This window comes from Capricornis sumatraensis, chromosome 13 (genome assembly GCF_032405125.1).
Source record: "Capricornis sumatraensis isolate serow.1 chromosome 13, serow.2, whole genome shotgun sequence".
In the NCBI taxonomy this organism is placed as follows: domain Eukaryota; kingdom Metazoa; phylum Chordata; class Mammalia; order Artiodactyla; family Bovidae; genus Capricornis; species Capricornis sumatraensis.
In genome coordinates this window covers 56986263-57001614 of record NC_091081.1, presented here as the reverse complement: position 1 = coordinate 57001614, position 15352 = coordinate 56986263, and the positions used below count along the sequence as shown (strand labels likewise).

Sequence of the window (15352 nt, the reverse complement as noted above, 5' to 3'; positions counted from 1 at the left end):
GGCAGAGTAATGTCTCTGCTTTTCAACACACAATGTTTGTCATGGCTATTTATGCTATAAATAGGACCAGGTTCAAAGCTAGCAGAGTCTTGTCCTACTGTTGAAAATATTACTTTTTTGACATTTTAAAAAATATTCATGTAGGGTCTGCTATTTTATCAGTGACAGAAAATGTTGGAATCTGGTCATAAAAGTAAATTTGTGCCTACATGATGCTGACAAAGCCTTCTAGAAATCTCAATCTCTTGTTGACAACAGATGTACTAGAATGGCGTAAGCAAGAAGGTCTCACGTATGGGCATCTGGTTGAGACATGGCATCAGCATGAATACCATCAAAATAAAGTCACAGAGAAACTAGGATCCCCGAAAATCACCTATCACCAAACTGTTTCAATTCAGAAAAGGGAACTGGTTTGTTGAGAATCACTGTTGGTGCAGTCCAGGTCTAGAGACCACAGTCTGTCTCCTGGACCAAACTGACACTCTTTCACCAACCACGCAGCCCCCTTGTCAGAAGACAAGGCTATATAAAATACTACACCAATCGAGGACAACACAGTCTGTCTCGGTGACCCAACAAATGATTCTTCTCCAGTTCTGACTAAATGGGGAAAAAGTCATTTTGAATATTTCCCACCACAAACTTTAATTTTTGCAAATTAATGTCATACTTAGATTTTTTTAAATGGAAACAACAAGATTTATTTTATTGTATACTTTTCACTGTCTTTGTAAACCTGATTTAATGAAAAATTCACTAGTAATATTATATTATTATAATCTTTAATCCCTAAACTAAATACCTGGGCTTTTTTCCTCCAGTTCCATCACATCAGCTGACAACTCTCTTATGTTCACAGAACTTCAGGGCTGCAAGGGAGATGATTTAGTCAAAATAAAATGACTTCCTTTTGTTCCACATTCTTAACTTGAGAAATGACCTGTACTCGGTGGAGAGAGGAACTGCTGCGTTGTGAAAACAGCGTGGCTTTGAAGTAGAATAGACCCAAGTCTAAATTAAGCCCTACCTTTTATTAGCTTTATAAACAGCCATTTAACCATTTAGAGCCCCACTTTCCTAATTTCCTAACCTGTAAAACAGTACTAGTAACTTCCTAACAGGGTCAATGAAGGGAAGAAACATAATAATGTGCCTAGAGCACTTGGCTCGTGGCCAGGTATGTAACACCTGGGAGGTATGATGCTTAATTTAAAAAAACAGTAAGTTTTGTAGAAAGTCATGTAACTCCAGATTGCAAAAAGGATACTTTTTTAGCTTTTCAAATTGTTGGCAAGTGTTGAAGTAGCTCCTTGAGGATAAAGAGATCTATAGATATGCTGTAGGATGCGCTGCTTCTCCTAAAATACTAATAACTTAGCATGCTGTTTCCCCTAAAATACTATTAACAGGTTATTGAACAGTGGAGATGGGGCTCTAGGTCCAAGCACAGGTCCAATTGCCTAGCAGCAGTGTGGCCCTGGATAAAGCACTTTATCTCCTTATGACTTCCTCTCTTAAAGAACAAAGCAAGCTCCCAAATATCTTTGCTTCCCACCTCAAGGGTTAACTCAAGGAAGTCGTCTACATACAATAAAACCTCCACCCTCGGAGAGGCTCATGGGAACCAGCACCCAGGTCTCCACATCTGGACGCATGTGCTCTCTTATCTCTGCTGCTGACACTGCTGGAGTGACCCACTGTGAGCAGTTTATGAGATGCTACTGAGATCTTCTTTGCCTTTAACGTTCTGTTGATATTCTCTGTGAAGCTGACTGATTTGGAGTGATTTAAAAGTCTAAGGTTAAAGGTGCTCTGACTACTGTGCTATCTTAGCAAGTAGGATAAGAACACAAAAGTTAACAAACACTGAACAAGGACCTACTGCATAGCACAGGGAACTCTGCTCAATGTTACGTAACAACCTAAGTGAGAAAAGAATTTGAAAAAGAATAGGCACATGGATATGTACAACTGAATTACTTTACACCTGAAACTATCACAATATTGTTATCCAACATATCTAATACAAAATAGTCTTAAAAAACACTGAAACTATCAGGGCCCCTATTTCTGACTTCACTATATTCAGATTCTAAGAAGAAAAAAAATAAATGAAGAAAGGCAACAAGGGAAAACAATACATTTATTAAGAGGCATGAAAATGCATAAACTCACTTATAAATAAATGTAATATAATTTACCCAGTGAAAAAATAGCAAAAATCCATGAGTAAACTGGATTTTATCTTTGAAATGATTACATATTTGATCTCTAATAATTTCCCCCTCCATCATGATCTGTTAGTAGCAGCAATTCTACAATGATTATAGAAAAAGCTGTTACCAGTGATTATCATATGGGAAGGAAAATTTCCAAGAATATTCTTTAAAAATGAACCAGTGCAAGCAAATTCAGATTATAAGGGATACAATAAGACATGGGCTAGCTTATCTTCAGAAAAGTAGAAAATAAAAACCCCAAATATTCAGTAAGAAATGAAAAAGCAAACTACATTTCAATCACTGAAAAATAATACATATGGAAATTATAAAACATTCTTAACCAGTGACTGCAATAATTACATTTATAAATGTTCATTCAAGTACTAGTGATCAATAAACATTCAAAGTCTCATTAAAAGTAACACTAGATATAGATACATGTGAACAATGCTTTTTTTGATTGAACAACAACAAAAGTCATGTCAACAGGAAACAAATAACCCTTAAAATACTGGGTTTTATTTTGTTTTGTTTATTTTTAGTAAATGATTTTTCACAGTCTGTATATTTTATCTGTGAGGACTCAAGGAACATCTCACAACAGCTAATTAAGAAGTCTTTTCTATAAAATGAATCGATATTACAGAGATAAACATTCTAAAACACAAGTTTAGCTTAAAAATAACAGTGCAGAATTCAGTTTTCTTTGGAAAGAAATTGTTCATTCCTTACCAAATGTTGGTTTGCTGTTGTGCAAACTATCAGAACACTTCTTTGGTTTTCACCAAAGAGCTATTTAATGAGCTGGAAAGATATCATAAACTCTAGTACCATGATAGCAATGTAGAGTTTATGTCAAAGTTGCACTGAAATCCACATCATTTCCTTGATTACTGTTGTTAATGAATCTTCCTTCAAAGAGCTCCCTCCTGATTTTGGCCTGAATCTCAGGCTTTAATAAAAGTGCTTTTATCTCCTTCACTTTGGACTGCAGACCCATCCTCTCTCGACGCAAAGCTTCATTAATTAAGTCCCGGATTCCAATAGGTTTCCGGCCTATGGGAAAAAAATTATATGATACATTTCATGTACAAATGCCAATGAAAAACATTAAATATGGCACACTGACTTATCAAAAGAAGGTTAAAAAGAAACCTTTAAAATGCTGCCCACATTTTATAGAAAAGGTTGCATTTCACCAAAATATATCATTTACAAGAATCAAATTTACTGTAAATAATGCATAGCAACAATACACATAGGACAAACATGAAACACTGTGGACCAACTTATGGGTAATAATTTCAACAGTGATCATTTTAATCGTAGCACTTGTTAGCTCTGTGTGTGTTTTGGCCTCAGATAAGGTAGTTAAATGCCCTGCTAGGCAAGTGAAATGGCAGTATTCCATTTATGTCAAGGCCTCTTCCATGTCCTTTCATCTGAGTCCACAAGGCATAACCCAAAGTCCCCTCTCCCTCAGCCATGGCTGAGGGCAAGTGAAACCTGGGCCATTCTTCCTTCGTAAATTGATTTCCTCTGATAGTCCCAGTTCTCCATTCCTCTTCTGTTGTGCTTCAGAAATGCAAACACGTCAATCATGAAAAGTATTAGGCAATCTTCACAGACTGGACAGGACACTTAGACAGCACAATGCGAATCAGTCCACTGACTCGGCAGAGGAGGGCAGGGGTGCTTCTCACGGAGCAGGGGGTCCTGCCTGCATTTGGGTCTCATTTCCTGTTGTTGTCACTGTCAGTGCCATTCCTATCAGCCTCTTCCGTTTTCACAGAGCTCCCATCCCCTGGCTTGTTTTTGCTCTGTGTTTCTTCCAGATACTGCTGGACAGCCTTGAGCACTGCATTCTCCACCAGCCTCTTACTGAGCCTTACCAGTTCAGCATCATCAGGCTCACCTCCATTCTTATCACCTACATTCCACAACAGAGAAGAGAGGTCACTGAGATCATATTGCCATAGAAACTCGGCATGCAGGGGCCAGCTAGTTCAGTTAGTTACAAAGAGCAAGTGGCCTTCAATCTGGTAGACTGGATCTATAAATTCAAGAATACTGGCTTGGCTTTTCATTTGGTACTTGCAGACTGCCTGTCCCTGAAGACTTCAGGTTGAAAAGCAGTTCATTAGCCCCAGTCTAAAAATACCCTACCTAGCAAAGCTGGAAGTTCCCCAGTTCTACATGGGGTTTTTGTTTTTCTTTCATCCAAGGCTGATCATTACTACAAAGTCCATGTACCCACCACCAGGAGACTTAGACATGTGAAATCACCAGCAAGATGAATCTGTTCGTACTTCACCACTATCAAATGTTAGGTGACCAAGATTTCCTAATTAACTAAGCACACAGGATCAGTGATTTTATAATACTTGGCCTGGACAGTTGTTAACAAAGTCTCAGCACTCCCATGAAGACAACGGTGGTTACTACTACTAGGAACTAGTTTAAAATAAGCATGTTAAACTAGTATTCTTTTTAATTTCAGAATTATCACTACAATTTAAAAAATAGGAAACTCTTACATAAGAATTAGGATTACGACAGTAAATTACTAGATATTAGTATTTTATGGTCATTTTGCTTCCCTGCTAGTGATGATCAAGGTTTAATTATCTTCTCATATTTCTGTAAAAGAGCTGGCTCTCATCTGCTCGAAGCTGCGCATTTCGTACTCACCCTCCTTCCTGTCTCCCTTAACTGAGTAAAAGAAAAACACTAGAGGCTTACCTCCCAGGCCCATTCAGTCCTTCATTTCCTTCCATTGAACTGTGGACCCAGGAAGGCAGATGAGTGACAGCGGCAAAGACATCTAAGCACCTAAGTACATTAAGTGAGTGAGTGAAGTCGCTTAGCCGTGTCTGCCTCTTTGCGACCCCATGGACTGTAGCCTACTATACTCCTCCGTCCATGGGATTTTCCAGGCAAGAGTATTGGAATGGGTTGCCATTTCCTTCTCCAGAGGATCTTCCCAACCCAGGGATCGAACCCAGGTCTCTAGCATTGTAGGCAGATGCTTTACAGGGAGAAGTAAGTACATTAAGTCAATGCTAACAGATCTCAAGGGAGTGATGGACATCAATGTAATAATAGTAGGGGATTTTAGTGCTCTGTTTTCAACAATGGATAGATCATTCAGATGGAATATCAACAAGAAAACAGTGGACTTGAACTATACTTGAGGCCAAATGGACCCAAGAGACATATAAAGAACATTCCATCCAACAGCACGAGAATATACATTCTTCTCAAGCACATACGAAACATTCTCCAGGATAGACTGTTAGGTCACCAAACAAGTCTCAGCAAATGTTTAAAAACTGAAATCAAACCAGGCACCTTTTCTAACTATAGTGGTATAAAACTAGACGTCAACAGCAAGAGGAAAACTGGAAAATTCACAAATATGTAGAATTTAAACAAACACTCATGAACAACCAACGAATCAAAGATGAAATCAAAAGAGAAATTAAAAACATATATTTTGAAACAAACAAAAATGGAAACACAACATACCAAACCTTATCATCCAGCAAAAGCAGAGCTAAAAGGGAAGTTTATGGTAATAAATGCCTGCATTAAGAAAAAAGAATCTCAAGTAATCAACCTAACTTGATATCTCAAGGAACTAGAAAAATAAGAACAAACTAAGCCCAAAGTTAGCAGAAAGAACATTAAAATCAGAGCAGAAATAAATGAAATAGAGAATAGAAAAACTGTAGAAAAGATCAATGGAACAAGATGGTTGTCTTTTTGAAAAGATAAAAAAGAACAGATCTTTAAATAGACTTACCAAGATAAAGAGAATTCAAAACTATAAATGAAAGCAGAAACATTGTAACTGATACCACGGGGGTGGGGGGGTGGGGGGGAATGTCATAAGAGACTACTATGAACAATTATAGGCCACAAATCAAGACAACCTAGAAACATACAACTTTCCACAGACCAATAACAAATTTAAGATTGCATCAGTAATCAAAAACCTGCAACAAAGAAAAGCCCAGGACAGTCTGGGTGCATGGCTAAATTTTACCAAACATTTAAAGAAGAAGAATTAATAACAATTCTCAAACCCTGCCAGAAAAAAAAAAAAAAAAACCTAAAGAGGATATAACATTCCCAAACTCTTTTATGAGATCAACATTACCCTGATACCAAAGTCACATAAGGATACTATAAGGGAAAAAAAAAAGGGCAGGCAAATACCCTCATGAATTTGGATGCAAAAAACTCAACAAAATACTACTGCTGCTGCTGCTGCTAAATCGCTTCAGTCGTGTCCGACTCTGTGCAAGCCCAGAGACAGCAGCCCACCAGGCTCCCCCATCCCTGGGATTCTCCAGGCAAAAACACTGGAGTGGGCTGCCATTTCCTTCTCCAATGCATGAAAGCGAAAAGTCAAAGTGAAGTCGCTCAGTCATTTCCAACTCTTAGCAACCCCATGGACTGCAGCCCACCAGGCTCCTCCGTCCATGGGATTTTCCAGGCAAGAGGACTGGAGTGGGGTGCCATTGCCTTCTCTGCAACAAAATACTAGCAAGCCAAATACAACAGTATGTTAAAAGGATCATACACCACAATCAAGGGATATTTATCCCTGAGATATAAAAGTTGCTCAACATATGCAAATAAATCAATGTGATATACCACATTAACATGAAGGTTAAAAATCACATAATCATTTCAATGCATGGTTAAAAAAAAACACATGACAAAATTCAACATCCCTTCGTGACAAAAACTCTCAACAGACTTGATATGGAGGAACATGTATGTGCATGCCAAGTCGCTTCAGTGATGCCCGACTCTTTGTGACCCCATGGACTATAGCCTGCCAGGCTCCTCTGTCCATGGGATTCTCTAGGCAAGAATACTGGAGTGGGTTACCTTGCCCTCCTCCAGGGGATCTTCCCGACCCAGGGATTGAACCCCCCGGGTTTTTTTTAACGGCTCCTGCACTGGCAGGCGGGGCTCTTTACCACCACCTGGGAAGCCCATGGAGGAACATACCTCAACATAATAAAGGCCATATTTGACAAACCCACCACATTCAATGGTGAAAGTTTGAAAGCTTTCTCTCCAAAATCAGAATCAAGGCAAGAGTGCCTACCCTCACCACTCTTCTTCCACATTGTAATGGAAGAACAAGCAAGAGCAATCAGGGAAGAAAAAAAAAAAGGGAAACATCCACATCAGAAAGAAAAACACCTCTGTTTGCTGATAGCATAATCTTGTGTACAGAAAATACTAAAAATTGTTAGACCTAATAAGTGAATTCAGTAAAGTTTGAAGGTATAAAATCAACATACAAGAATCAGCTGCATTTCTATACAGAACAACAAAGTATCTGAAAAAGAAATTTTAAAAATAATACCATATAAAATAGCAGCAGAAACAATGAAATATTAAGGAATAAATTTAACCAAGGAAGTGAAATATCTATATACTAAAAAACTGTAAGACTCTGATCAAAGAAAATGAAGACACAAATAAATGGAAAAAAATATCCCATATATATGGACTGGAAGAGTGAATATCGTTAATATGTCCATACTACCAAAAGCCATCTATAGATTCAATGCAATCTTTATCAAAATTACAATGGCATTTATTTACAGAAATTAAAAAAAAATTCTAAAATTCATATGAAAACACAAAAGATCCCAAATGGCCAAAGCAATCATGAGAAAGAATAAAGCTGGAAACATCACACTTCCTGATTTCAAAATAGTATGGTAGTGGTGTAAAAACAGACAGACCAATGGGATGGAGTTAAGAGCCCAGAAATAAATTCACATATATACAGTCAACTAATATTTGAAAATGACAATGATACAAGAATACATAATGGGGAAAGAACAGTCTCTTTAATAAGTAGTGTTGGAAAACCTGTACAGCCACATGCAAAAAAAAAAAAAAAAAGAAATTTGACCCCTATCTTACATCATTCACAAACATTAATTCAAAATGAATTTAGGACTTAAATGTAAGGCTTGAAACCTTAACACTCCTAGAAGAAAACACAAGAGAAAAGCTCCTTGACATTGGTTTTAGCAATGATTATTTTTGAATATGACATCAGAACAAGTGACAAATGCAGAAATCAACAAGTGGGACTAAATCAAACTAAAAAGCTTGTGCACAACAAAAGAGATCAACAAAATGAAGAGGCAACACAGAATATGAGAAAATATTTGCAAATCACCTGTCTGATTTCATATTCAAAACTTCATGACAAAAATACAAACAATCCTTAAAAAGTGGGCAGAGAATCCGAATATTTTTCCAACGAAGACATGCAAATAGCCAACAAATATAGGAAAAGGTGTTAAAATCACTAATCATCAGGAAAGGCAAATCAAAACTACAGGGAGGTACCATTTCACCCATGTCAGAATGGTTATTATGAAAAAAACAGAAAATAACAAATGCTGGTGAGGATGTAGAGAAAAGGGAACTCTTGCATACTACTGGTAAAAATGTTAAATTGATGCAGTTATTATGGAAAACAGTATGAAGAGTCATAAAAAAATTAAAAATATAATCATCATCTGATCCAGCAATTCCACTTCTGGGTAAATATCTGAAGAAAATGAAATCACTATCTTGAAGAGGTATCTGTGCTCCCACGTTCACTGTAATATATTTCATGACAGAGAGACATGGAAACAACCTCAGGGGCCATCAACAGTTGAACAGATAAAGAAAACATGGTGCATATCTATTAACAAGAAAGAAATCCTGCCATTTGTGACATGGATAAACCTTGAGGCCTTATGTTAAGTGAAATAAGTCAGAGAAGTGCAAATACTGCATGACCTCACTTACCTATGGAATCTAAAAACACTGAACTTACAGAGAGTAGAATGGAGGTTGCCCCTCACTCCAGGGGGCAATGAGGCAGGGAAATATGTTGGTCAAAGGGAACAAACTTTCAAGTATAAGATGAATAATTCTTAGGATCTAATGTACAGCATTGTGACTATAGACAACAATACTGTATCCTAAACTTGAAACATGCTATGAGAATAGAGTTTTAATGTTCTCAACATAAAAACAAAACTATAATTATGTGAAGTGAAAGATGTCTTAACTAATCTTGTTGTAGAAAACATTCCATTTTATTTATAGATATAGATAACGCTACCAAATCATCACCACTGAACACCTTAAACTTATATAATGTTATATGTCAATTATATCTCAATAAGGCTGGGAAAAAAAGAAGTAATTAGAATCCTCACACAGTAAATGTCAGCTCAGTTTCTGGAATAACACCCATGACGTCCAGAAGCCAAAAGCCCAATGTTATACTTACAACCTTGGGTCTGGGTCAGGCAGACACAAAGGGTGTGAGCAGGAAGATGGACATTATTTTCTATCCTCATATGTAATAGGGATTGGAATACAAAAGCATATATGCCAACAGTGAGAACTGGCACCTAAATCCTCCTTCTGAGCCCCACCACTTCTATTTAACACATGTCCAAGGCCAATTATGCTGATACCATCATTCCTAGCAACATCCAGAGAGAAGAGAGATGGGTTACGGGTCCAACTGGACATACTACCAGTGAGGGCCTTAGCAACTGCTGCCTCCTCAAAAGTGACAATATGGCACTCCAGAGCCATGCTAAAAAATTCCTAGACAGAATATTTGCAGTGTAAAATATGCTTAGAATTGAGTAAGCTTCAACTCAGTGATATCCACACAGAAGTTATTAAATATAAATATGTCAAATTATTAAAAGAAAGATAAAGCAATTATTATTACTGTGGCACTACTAATACCACATTTGGGAGCAAGAACTGTGGGGCTAGAGAAGACTCTTGAGAGTTCCTTGGACAGCAAGGAGATCAAACCAGTCAATCCTAAAGGAAATCAATCCTGAATATTCATTGGAAGGACTGATACTGAAGCTGAAACTCCAATACTTTGGCCACTTGATGCAAAGAGCTGACTCATGAGAAAAGACCCTGATGCTGGGAAAGATTGAAGGCAGGAGAAAAAGGGAACAGAGGATGAGATGGTTGGATGGCATCACTGACTCAATGGACATGAGTTTGAGTAAGCTCCAGGAGATGGTGAAGGACAGGAAAGCCTGGCATGCTGCAGTCCATGAGATAGCAAAGAGTTGGACATGACTGAGCGACTGAACAACAACAATAAGACTTTTTATTAGTAAGAATGAATGAGTACATTGCCTAATATTTAAAGGATTCTACCAGTCTTACAACACAGTGTTTATAGATACCTCCAGGTGTGTTACATGGAACTATTTTACAGTGGCTCTTCAAATTTAAGACAGGAAACCAAACTTCAAGTGAAGGAGTACTTCTTAAGTATGCTTCAATAAATTGTAAATGACTCCACATCTGCCACCCTGTTTGTGCTCTGCATCTAAGCCAGAGACTGCATTCCTGGGGCTCTTTCTGACCCCAGGTGGCTATAAGATAACATCACTCATCACATACTGATACATCATCAATAAGATAACAGGGTTGGATTAGAGTCTAATGATAACTCAGTCTCCAAGATGCCTCTCAGGTCAAAAAGATCTGTGCTTCTGTGATTCTTTTCAGCCCACAATGAAGCATCCCTGTTATTTTAAACATTAAGAAATTTAAAACAGAAAAATCTTCCCATAAAACGTTAATTTTCCCTTCTGATTTTCCTTTTTTCGTTTATGCTTTTACTATTACATTATCCAAGTCAACCAAGCTCAAAACAAGAATGTCACCACCTTTAACTCCTCCCTTTTCCTCATCAATCCACTTCATCACCAAGCCTTATCCATGGGCTTTTTACAACTTCTCCCCTCTTCAATGCATCTAGTATAACACCTCTAGATTCCTATTTCTAAAACATCCCTTTTCACACTCCATTGTCTCTGCAGGAAAATTTAAACGTGCCATCCAAAGCTTTTCAAAATCTACTTTTGGTGACCCCACCCCCCACACACACCCCCCCCACCCCCGCCCCCCAGGCACACTTCCACTGTTTGCTTGCAGCATCTCCTCAGGAATGTCTTCACAATCCCTTTTCTCTAGGCAGTCCTTCCTTCTCAGTAACTAAATCCCCTACTTTACAAAGCCTTCCTTGGCTAACCCAGCCAGAAGGGATGAACTTCCACTGGATTACAATAACTCTGACTGCATGTATAATACACGGTTGCTTGGTCATTCATTCAACAAGGGTGCATAGAGGACTTACTATTTACCTGGCTATTTCAGCCTATGGTGATACAGGAGAGAGACAAAACTAAGTCCCACTGCTTTTCCTTTTAAAATTTCATTACAAATTATGAGCATTACTTATCAATGTATTTATTCACCAACTACTGATTCAGTTATCTGCTCTACTAAAGACACATCTTGAGTGCAGAAACCATGCCCTACTTTTCTGTTATCTCTTGCTCTGCTACTCCACGGCAGTTTATTGAATGCAATAAAAGTTCAATAAATATCTGTCAGTCAAGAGAACAGTTGATTAAAGTCCTTGCAGGCAGCAGCAAAACTTTTTAAATGTTCCTATTTTCCAATAAGGATAGCACACAGTGGCCAGAAATTTAAACTTAATATTAAATTTAAATTGAGTGCAGAGAACTCCATTAATCCAAATATCCACATGAAAAATCGCCACCCTCTCCACTTGATGAACCTGGTCAGTCTGCCAAAATATCCAGTCAAATATTAACAATCTACAATAACAAACTAATTAACCAATTGACAAAAATACATTTATACTTGAATCTTCCAGATCTGTCCTGGATCCCTGGCTCACCTAGGATTTCCACAAAGCATCCTCAGATTATCAACATTAGCCCAGGGAAGAGGCTATCAGAAGGCTCATCATACAGCCCTGTAAGAATACAGTGATTCAAGAAATGTGTATCTTCATTCCAGTGAGACCTTATTTGTGTTTTCACTTGTAGGTTCGTAATTCAGATTAATCAGAAGAGGCATTTTAGGAATAAAGTTATGCTATGTTCTTTTTCTGCCTACTACTTGAAAAAAGGTATCTGTCTCCCACAGAGACCTCTAGGATAAATGACTGCATTCATTTTCCCTGAAGCCTAGTTAACAATGGAAGTTCAATGTGTATATGATTTATCATTTGATATGCCAACAAAGGGGCTTCCCTGGTGGCTCAGCAGTAAAGAATCCACCTTCAATGTGGGAGACGAGGGTTTGATCTCTGAGTTGGTAAGATCTCCTAGAGAAGGAAATGGCAACCCACTCCAGTATTCCTGCCTGGGCAATCCCCTTGACAGAGGAGCCTGGTGGGCTATAGTCCGTGGGGTTGCCAAAGAATCAGACATGATTAGAGACTAAACAACACCACCAACATTTTCCAACAAAAGTACACATAAAATATATTACCAATGTATGCAACAACCTCTCAACAAAAATATTCTTTCTGGTTCTACCTAGGTTATTTACTATCATACCTATTTAAAATGACAGATTAATCTTTGACACTGTTTTTTTTCTTTTCTGTTTTTTTAGAAATCCTCCCCCAAATATCTTTAATTGACTTCTTAGAATTCTAAAAATATAAAGGAAAGGAAACGAGAAATGCTATCAAGTCCACCAAATACAATACTTTCCCTAAAAGAACAGACTTAAGAAACTTTTCAATAAACTTGAAGTAAGCAATTCCACTCTCCATAAGAGCTGTAACATCATTAGTCCATGGTATACACCCAAGATTTAGTTTTCTAAATTCTGGTAACAAGTCAGCACTTAAATAAAATTTATATTTGTGATTATGGAAAAGAAAATAAGTGACCTCTTTTGTGGCAGCAAGGAGAGTAGCAATTATATCTACTGGGATAATTTAAGGTCAGTATTAATGTGGGTCAGCTGCTTTTATGTGTGAGTTGACCCAATAATTCCTTAATTGACATCACATGAAGGGCTCCAGAAACCATCACTATCCTCCATCCACTGCCAAAATCCAGGTGCCTGTGTATCATGACAAGAATAAGTCATGCTAATAGATTTTTTTTTTAAAGAACCAAAAAAAATCTTCATTACAACATCATGTAAGACCTAAGGAAGAGAATGCAACTACATTAAAAGTTCTACTTTGTTTCAATTTGCAGCATAATATATCCTTCAGAAGCAAAATTCTTTTCATTAGCTGAGCTTACCTTTCCTTTCACCTACCTAGACTAAAAGAAACACTAAATACTGATCCACAGGCTATTCAAAAAGTTGAGGTGGTATACTTAGCTTCCTTGCACACCACCTGCAACTCTTCTGAGATGAGGGACAGGCCAAGAATTGTCCCCAAGTGCACATTTAAACTGACACTGTCTTCAGACCCTTATGTGCCAACACTGTGGAAAACAGAGTTGCTGTAACAAAATGTCCCTTCTTTTGTCAAATACCAAAGCTCTCCACCCCCAGCACACATAGCAGAAAATTTTAGAATTAAAGCACCAAAACCATAGTTTAACTGTTTTCTAGAACATAAAGTCCAAAGAGGAAAGAACCATGCCTTTGTAAATTTTATTCTGAAATCAGTAGTACAGAATAAAATTTAAAATCATGATATTTATGTACAAAAGGACAACCCCTGCAGCTTCTGGAGACCACTACACTCCATTTTTACACTCAGCCACTACACTGAGACCACTACACTCAACATTTTTAAAATGGAGGGGTGGGGGTGAATTGCAATTAGGCTAAAAATCAATAGTCGCCTTGAGGGGAACCTAAGAGGAGATAAGGTCCAACAGGCAGTGACCTGCAGCTGACTGGGTGGAGGCATGCGGCCCCAGCCAAAGCTATCATGATGACTACGTGTTCTGAGCCCCTTGAAACTTTTGTTAGCACAGCTGGCACCTCCAGAGTCTTTCCTTCCTTCCACTGTTCCCCAAGTCACCACCTAAAGCCTCTTCACCCCCCTCTGTAGGAAACTCCACATCCCATGGCTTGGGAAGATTTCTGTGACTTGTTACCTCAAGGCCGCCCACCACATGGCCATATGACAGATGAGACAAGACAGAAGCACTGGATGTCTGTAGGCCAAACAGTCTACCAAAGAACTCTTTCCAGACATACCAACAGCCTTTTAGATAGACCTTTTTGTCTGTAACATCAAATATGATAGAACTATCATCAGTGACACGGCAGAACTCCTCATATGCATGTAAGGAGGGAAAAATATGACATACACGTGAGCTTGAATTCCATTCTGCCATTTTCTATCTGCACAGCCTTGTTCATAATCTCTCCAAACTTGAATTTCCCATGAGTGGGCCACTCATGAGGATAATACTCCTTGTACCGCTGTTGTAAACACAAGAGGTAAGGTATGGAACGTGCCTAACGTTGCGCCTGTAACACAGTAGGCTCTCAAAATATAATTATTGTGTTAGTGCTTTTTATACAGGTGTTATGTTTAAATTTGAGTTCAATTTATTTTAAGAAGAATGGTCTCAATACCTACTAAATACCAATCATCAATCTACTCAAACACCTTACTAAGTGCTTGCTACTTGCCATTACTAAGTATTTAACAAGAAATACAATACAATCTCTACCCACACATAAGTCAGCCTACAGGATGACTAATAAACAATGACCTCAAGACAATAGAGCGTGTTCAAGGTCCAAAGGAGTTGGAAAGGGATGACAAGGTTATTATGCTTCACAGAGGAGGTATGTCAACTTGATGAGGAGGCGTTTATAGGCACAAGCTAAGGGAGGCACGAAGGTCTCATAACAAAGGCATGAGTGTGTACATAGATGGAAATGTACAATGCACCTGGGGAACTGGAGGCACTTCAGTGGGACTGCCATAAAGAGTTCAGAGTGCCATCCGTGGGATGGGGGTGGTACAGGGAAAAGGCTACCGAGCAGGGAGGGATGAGGGGCTCTATGGACCATGCTAAGGAGTCTAAGTGCATTCTACAGGCAATAGGCAACCACTGAAGGGTTTTAAGCATAGCACATTTCAGAAACCTCACTGTGGTAGACCATGTGGAATATAGAAGAAGGACTGGAGAGGGGTGAAATAAAGACAAGTTTTTGCAACAGACAAAAAGAGAAACAGTGAGGACCTGAACTGTGGTAAATGCAACAAGAAACAGAGGGACACA

At 38.3% G+C, this 15352-nt stretch overlaps 1 protein-coding gene across 5 annotated transcripts in view; it reads right to left on the bottom strand.

Annotated features, from left to right (window-relative positions):
* Positions 1-2245: 2245 nt before the first annotated feature.
* AKAP7 (A-kinase anchoring protein 7) overlaps positions 2246-15352 on the bottom strand; it is a 124585-nt gene continuing 111478 nt past the window's right edge. For 3 of the 5 annotated variants that reach the window (XM_068985260.1, XM_068985261.1, XM_068985263.1), the window contains one exon: positions 3959-4155. In XM_068985260.1, the coding sequence (XP_068841361.1) occupies positions 3959-4155 (197 nt within the window). Of the gene's footprint in view, positions 3282-3958; positions 4156-15352 lie in introns of those variants that run through there. The other 2 variants (XM_068985259.1, XM_068985262.1) reach the window with 1 other exon arrangement.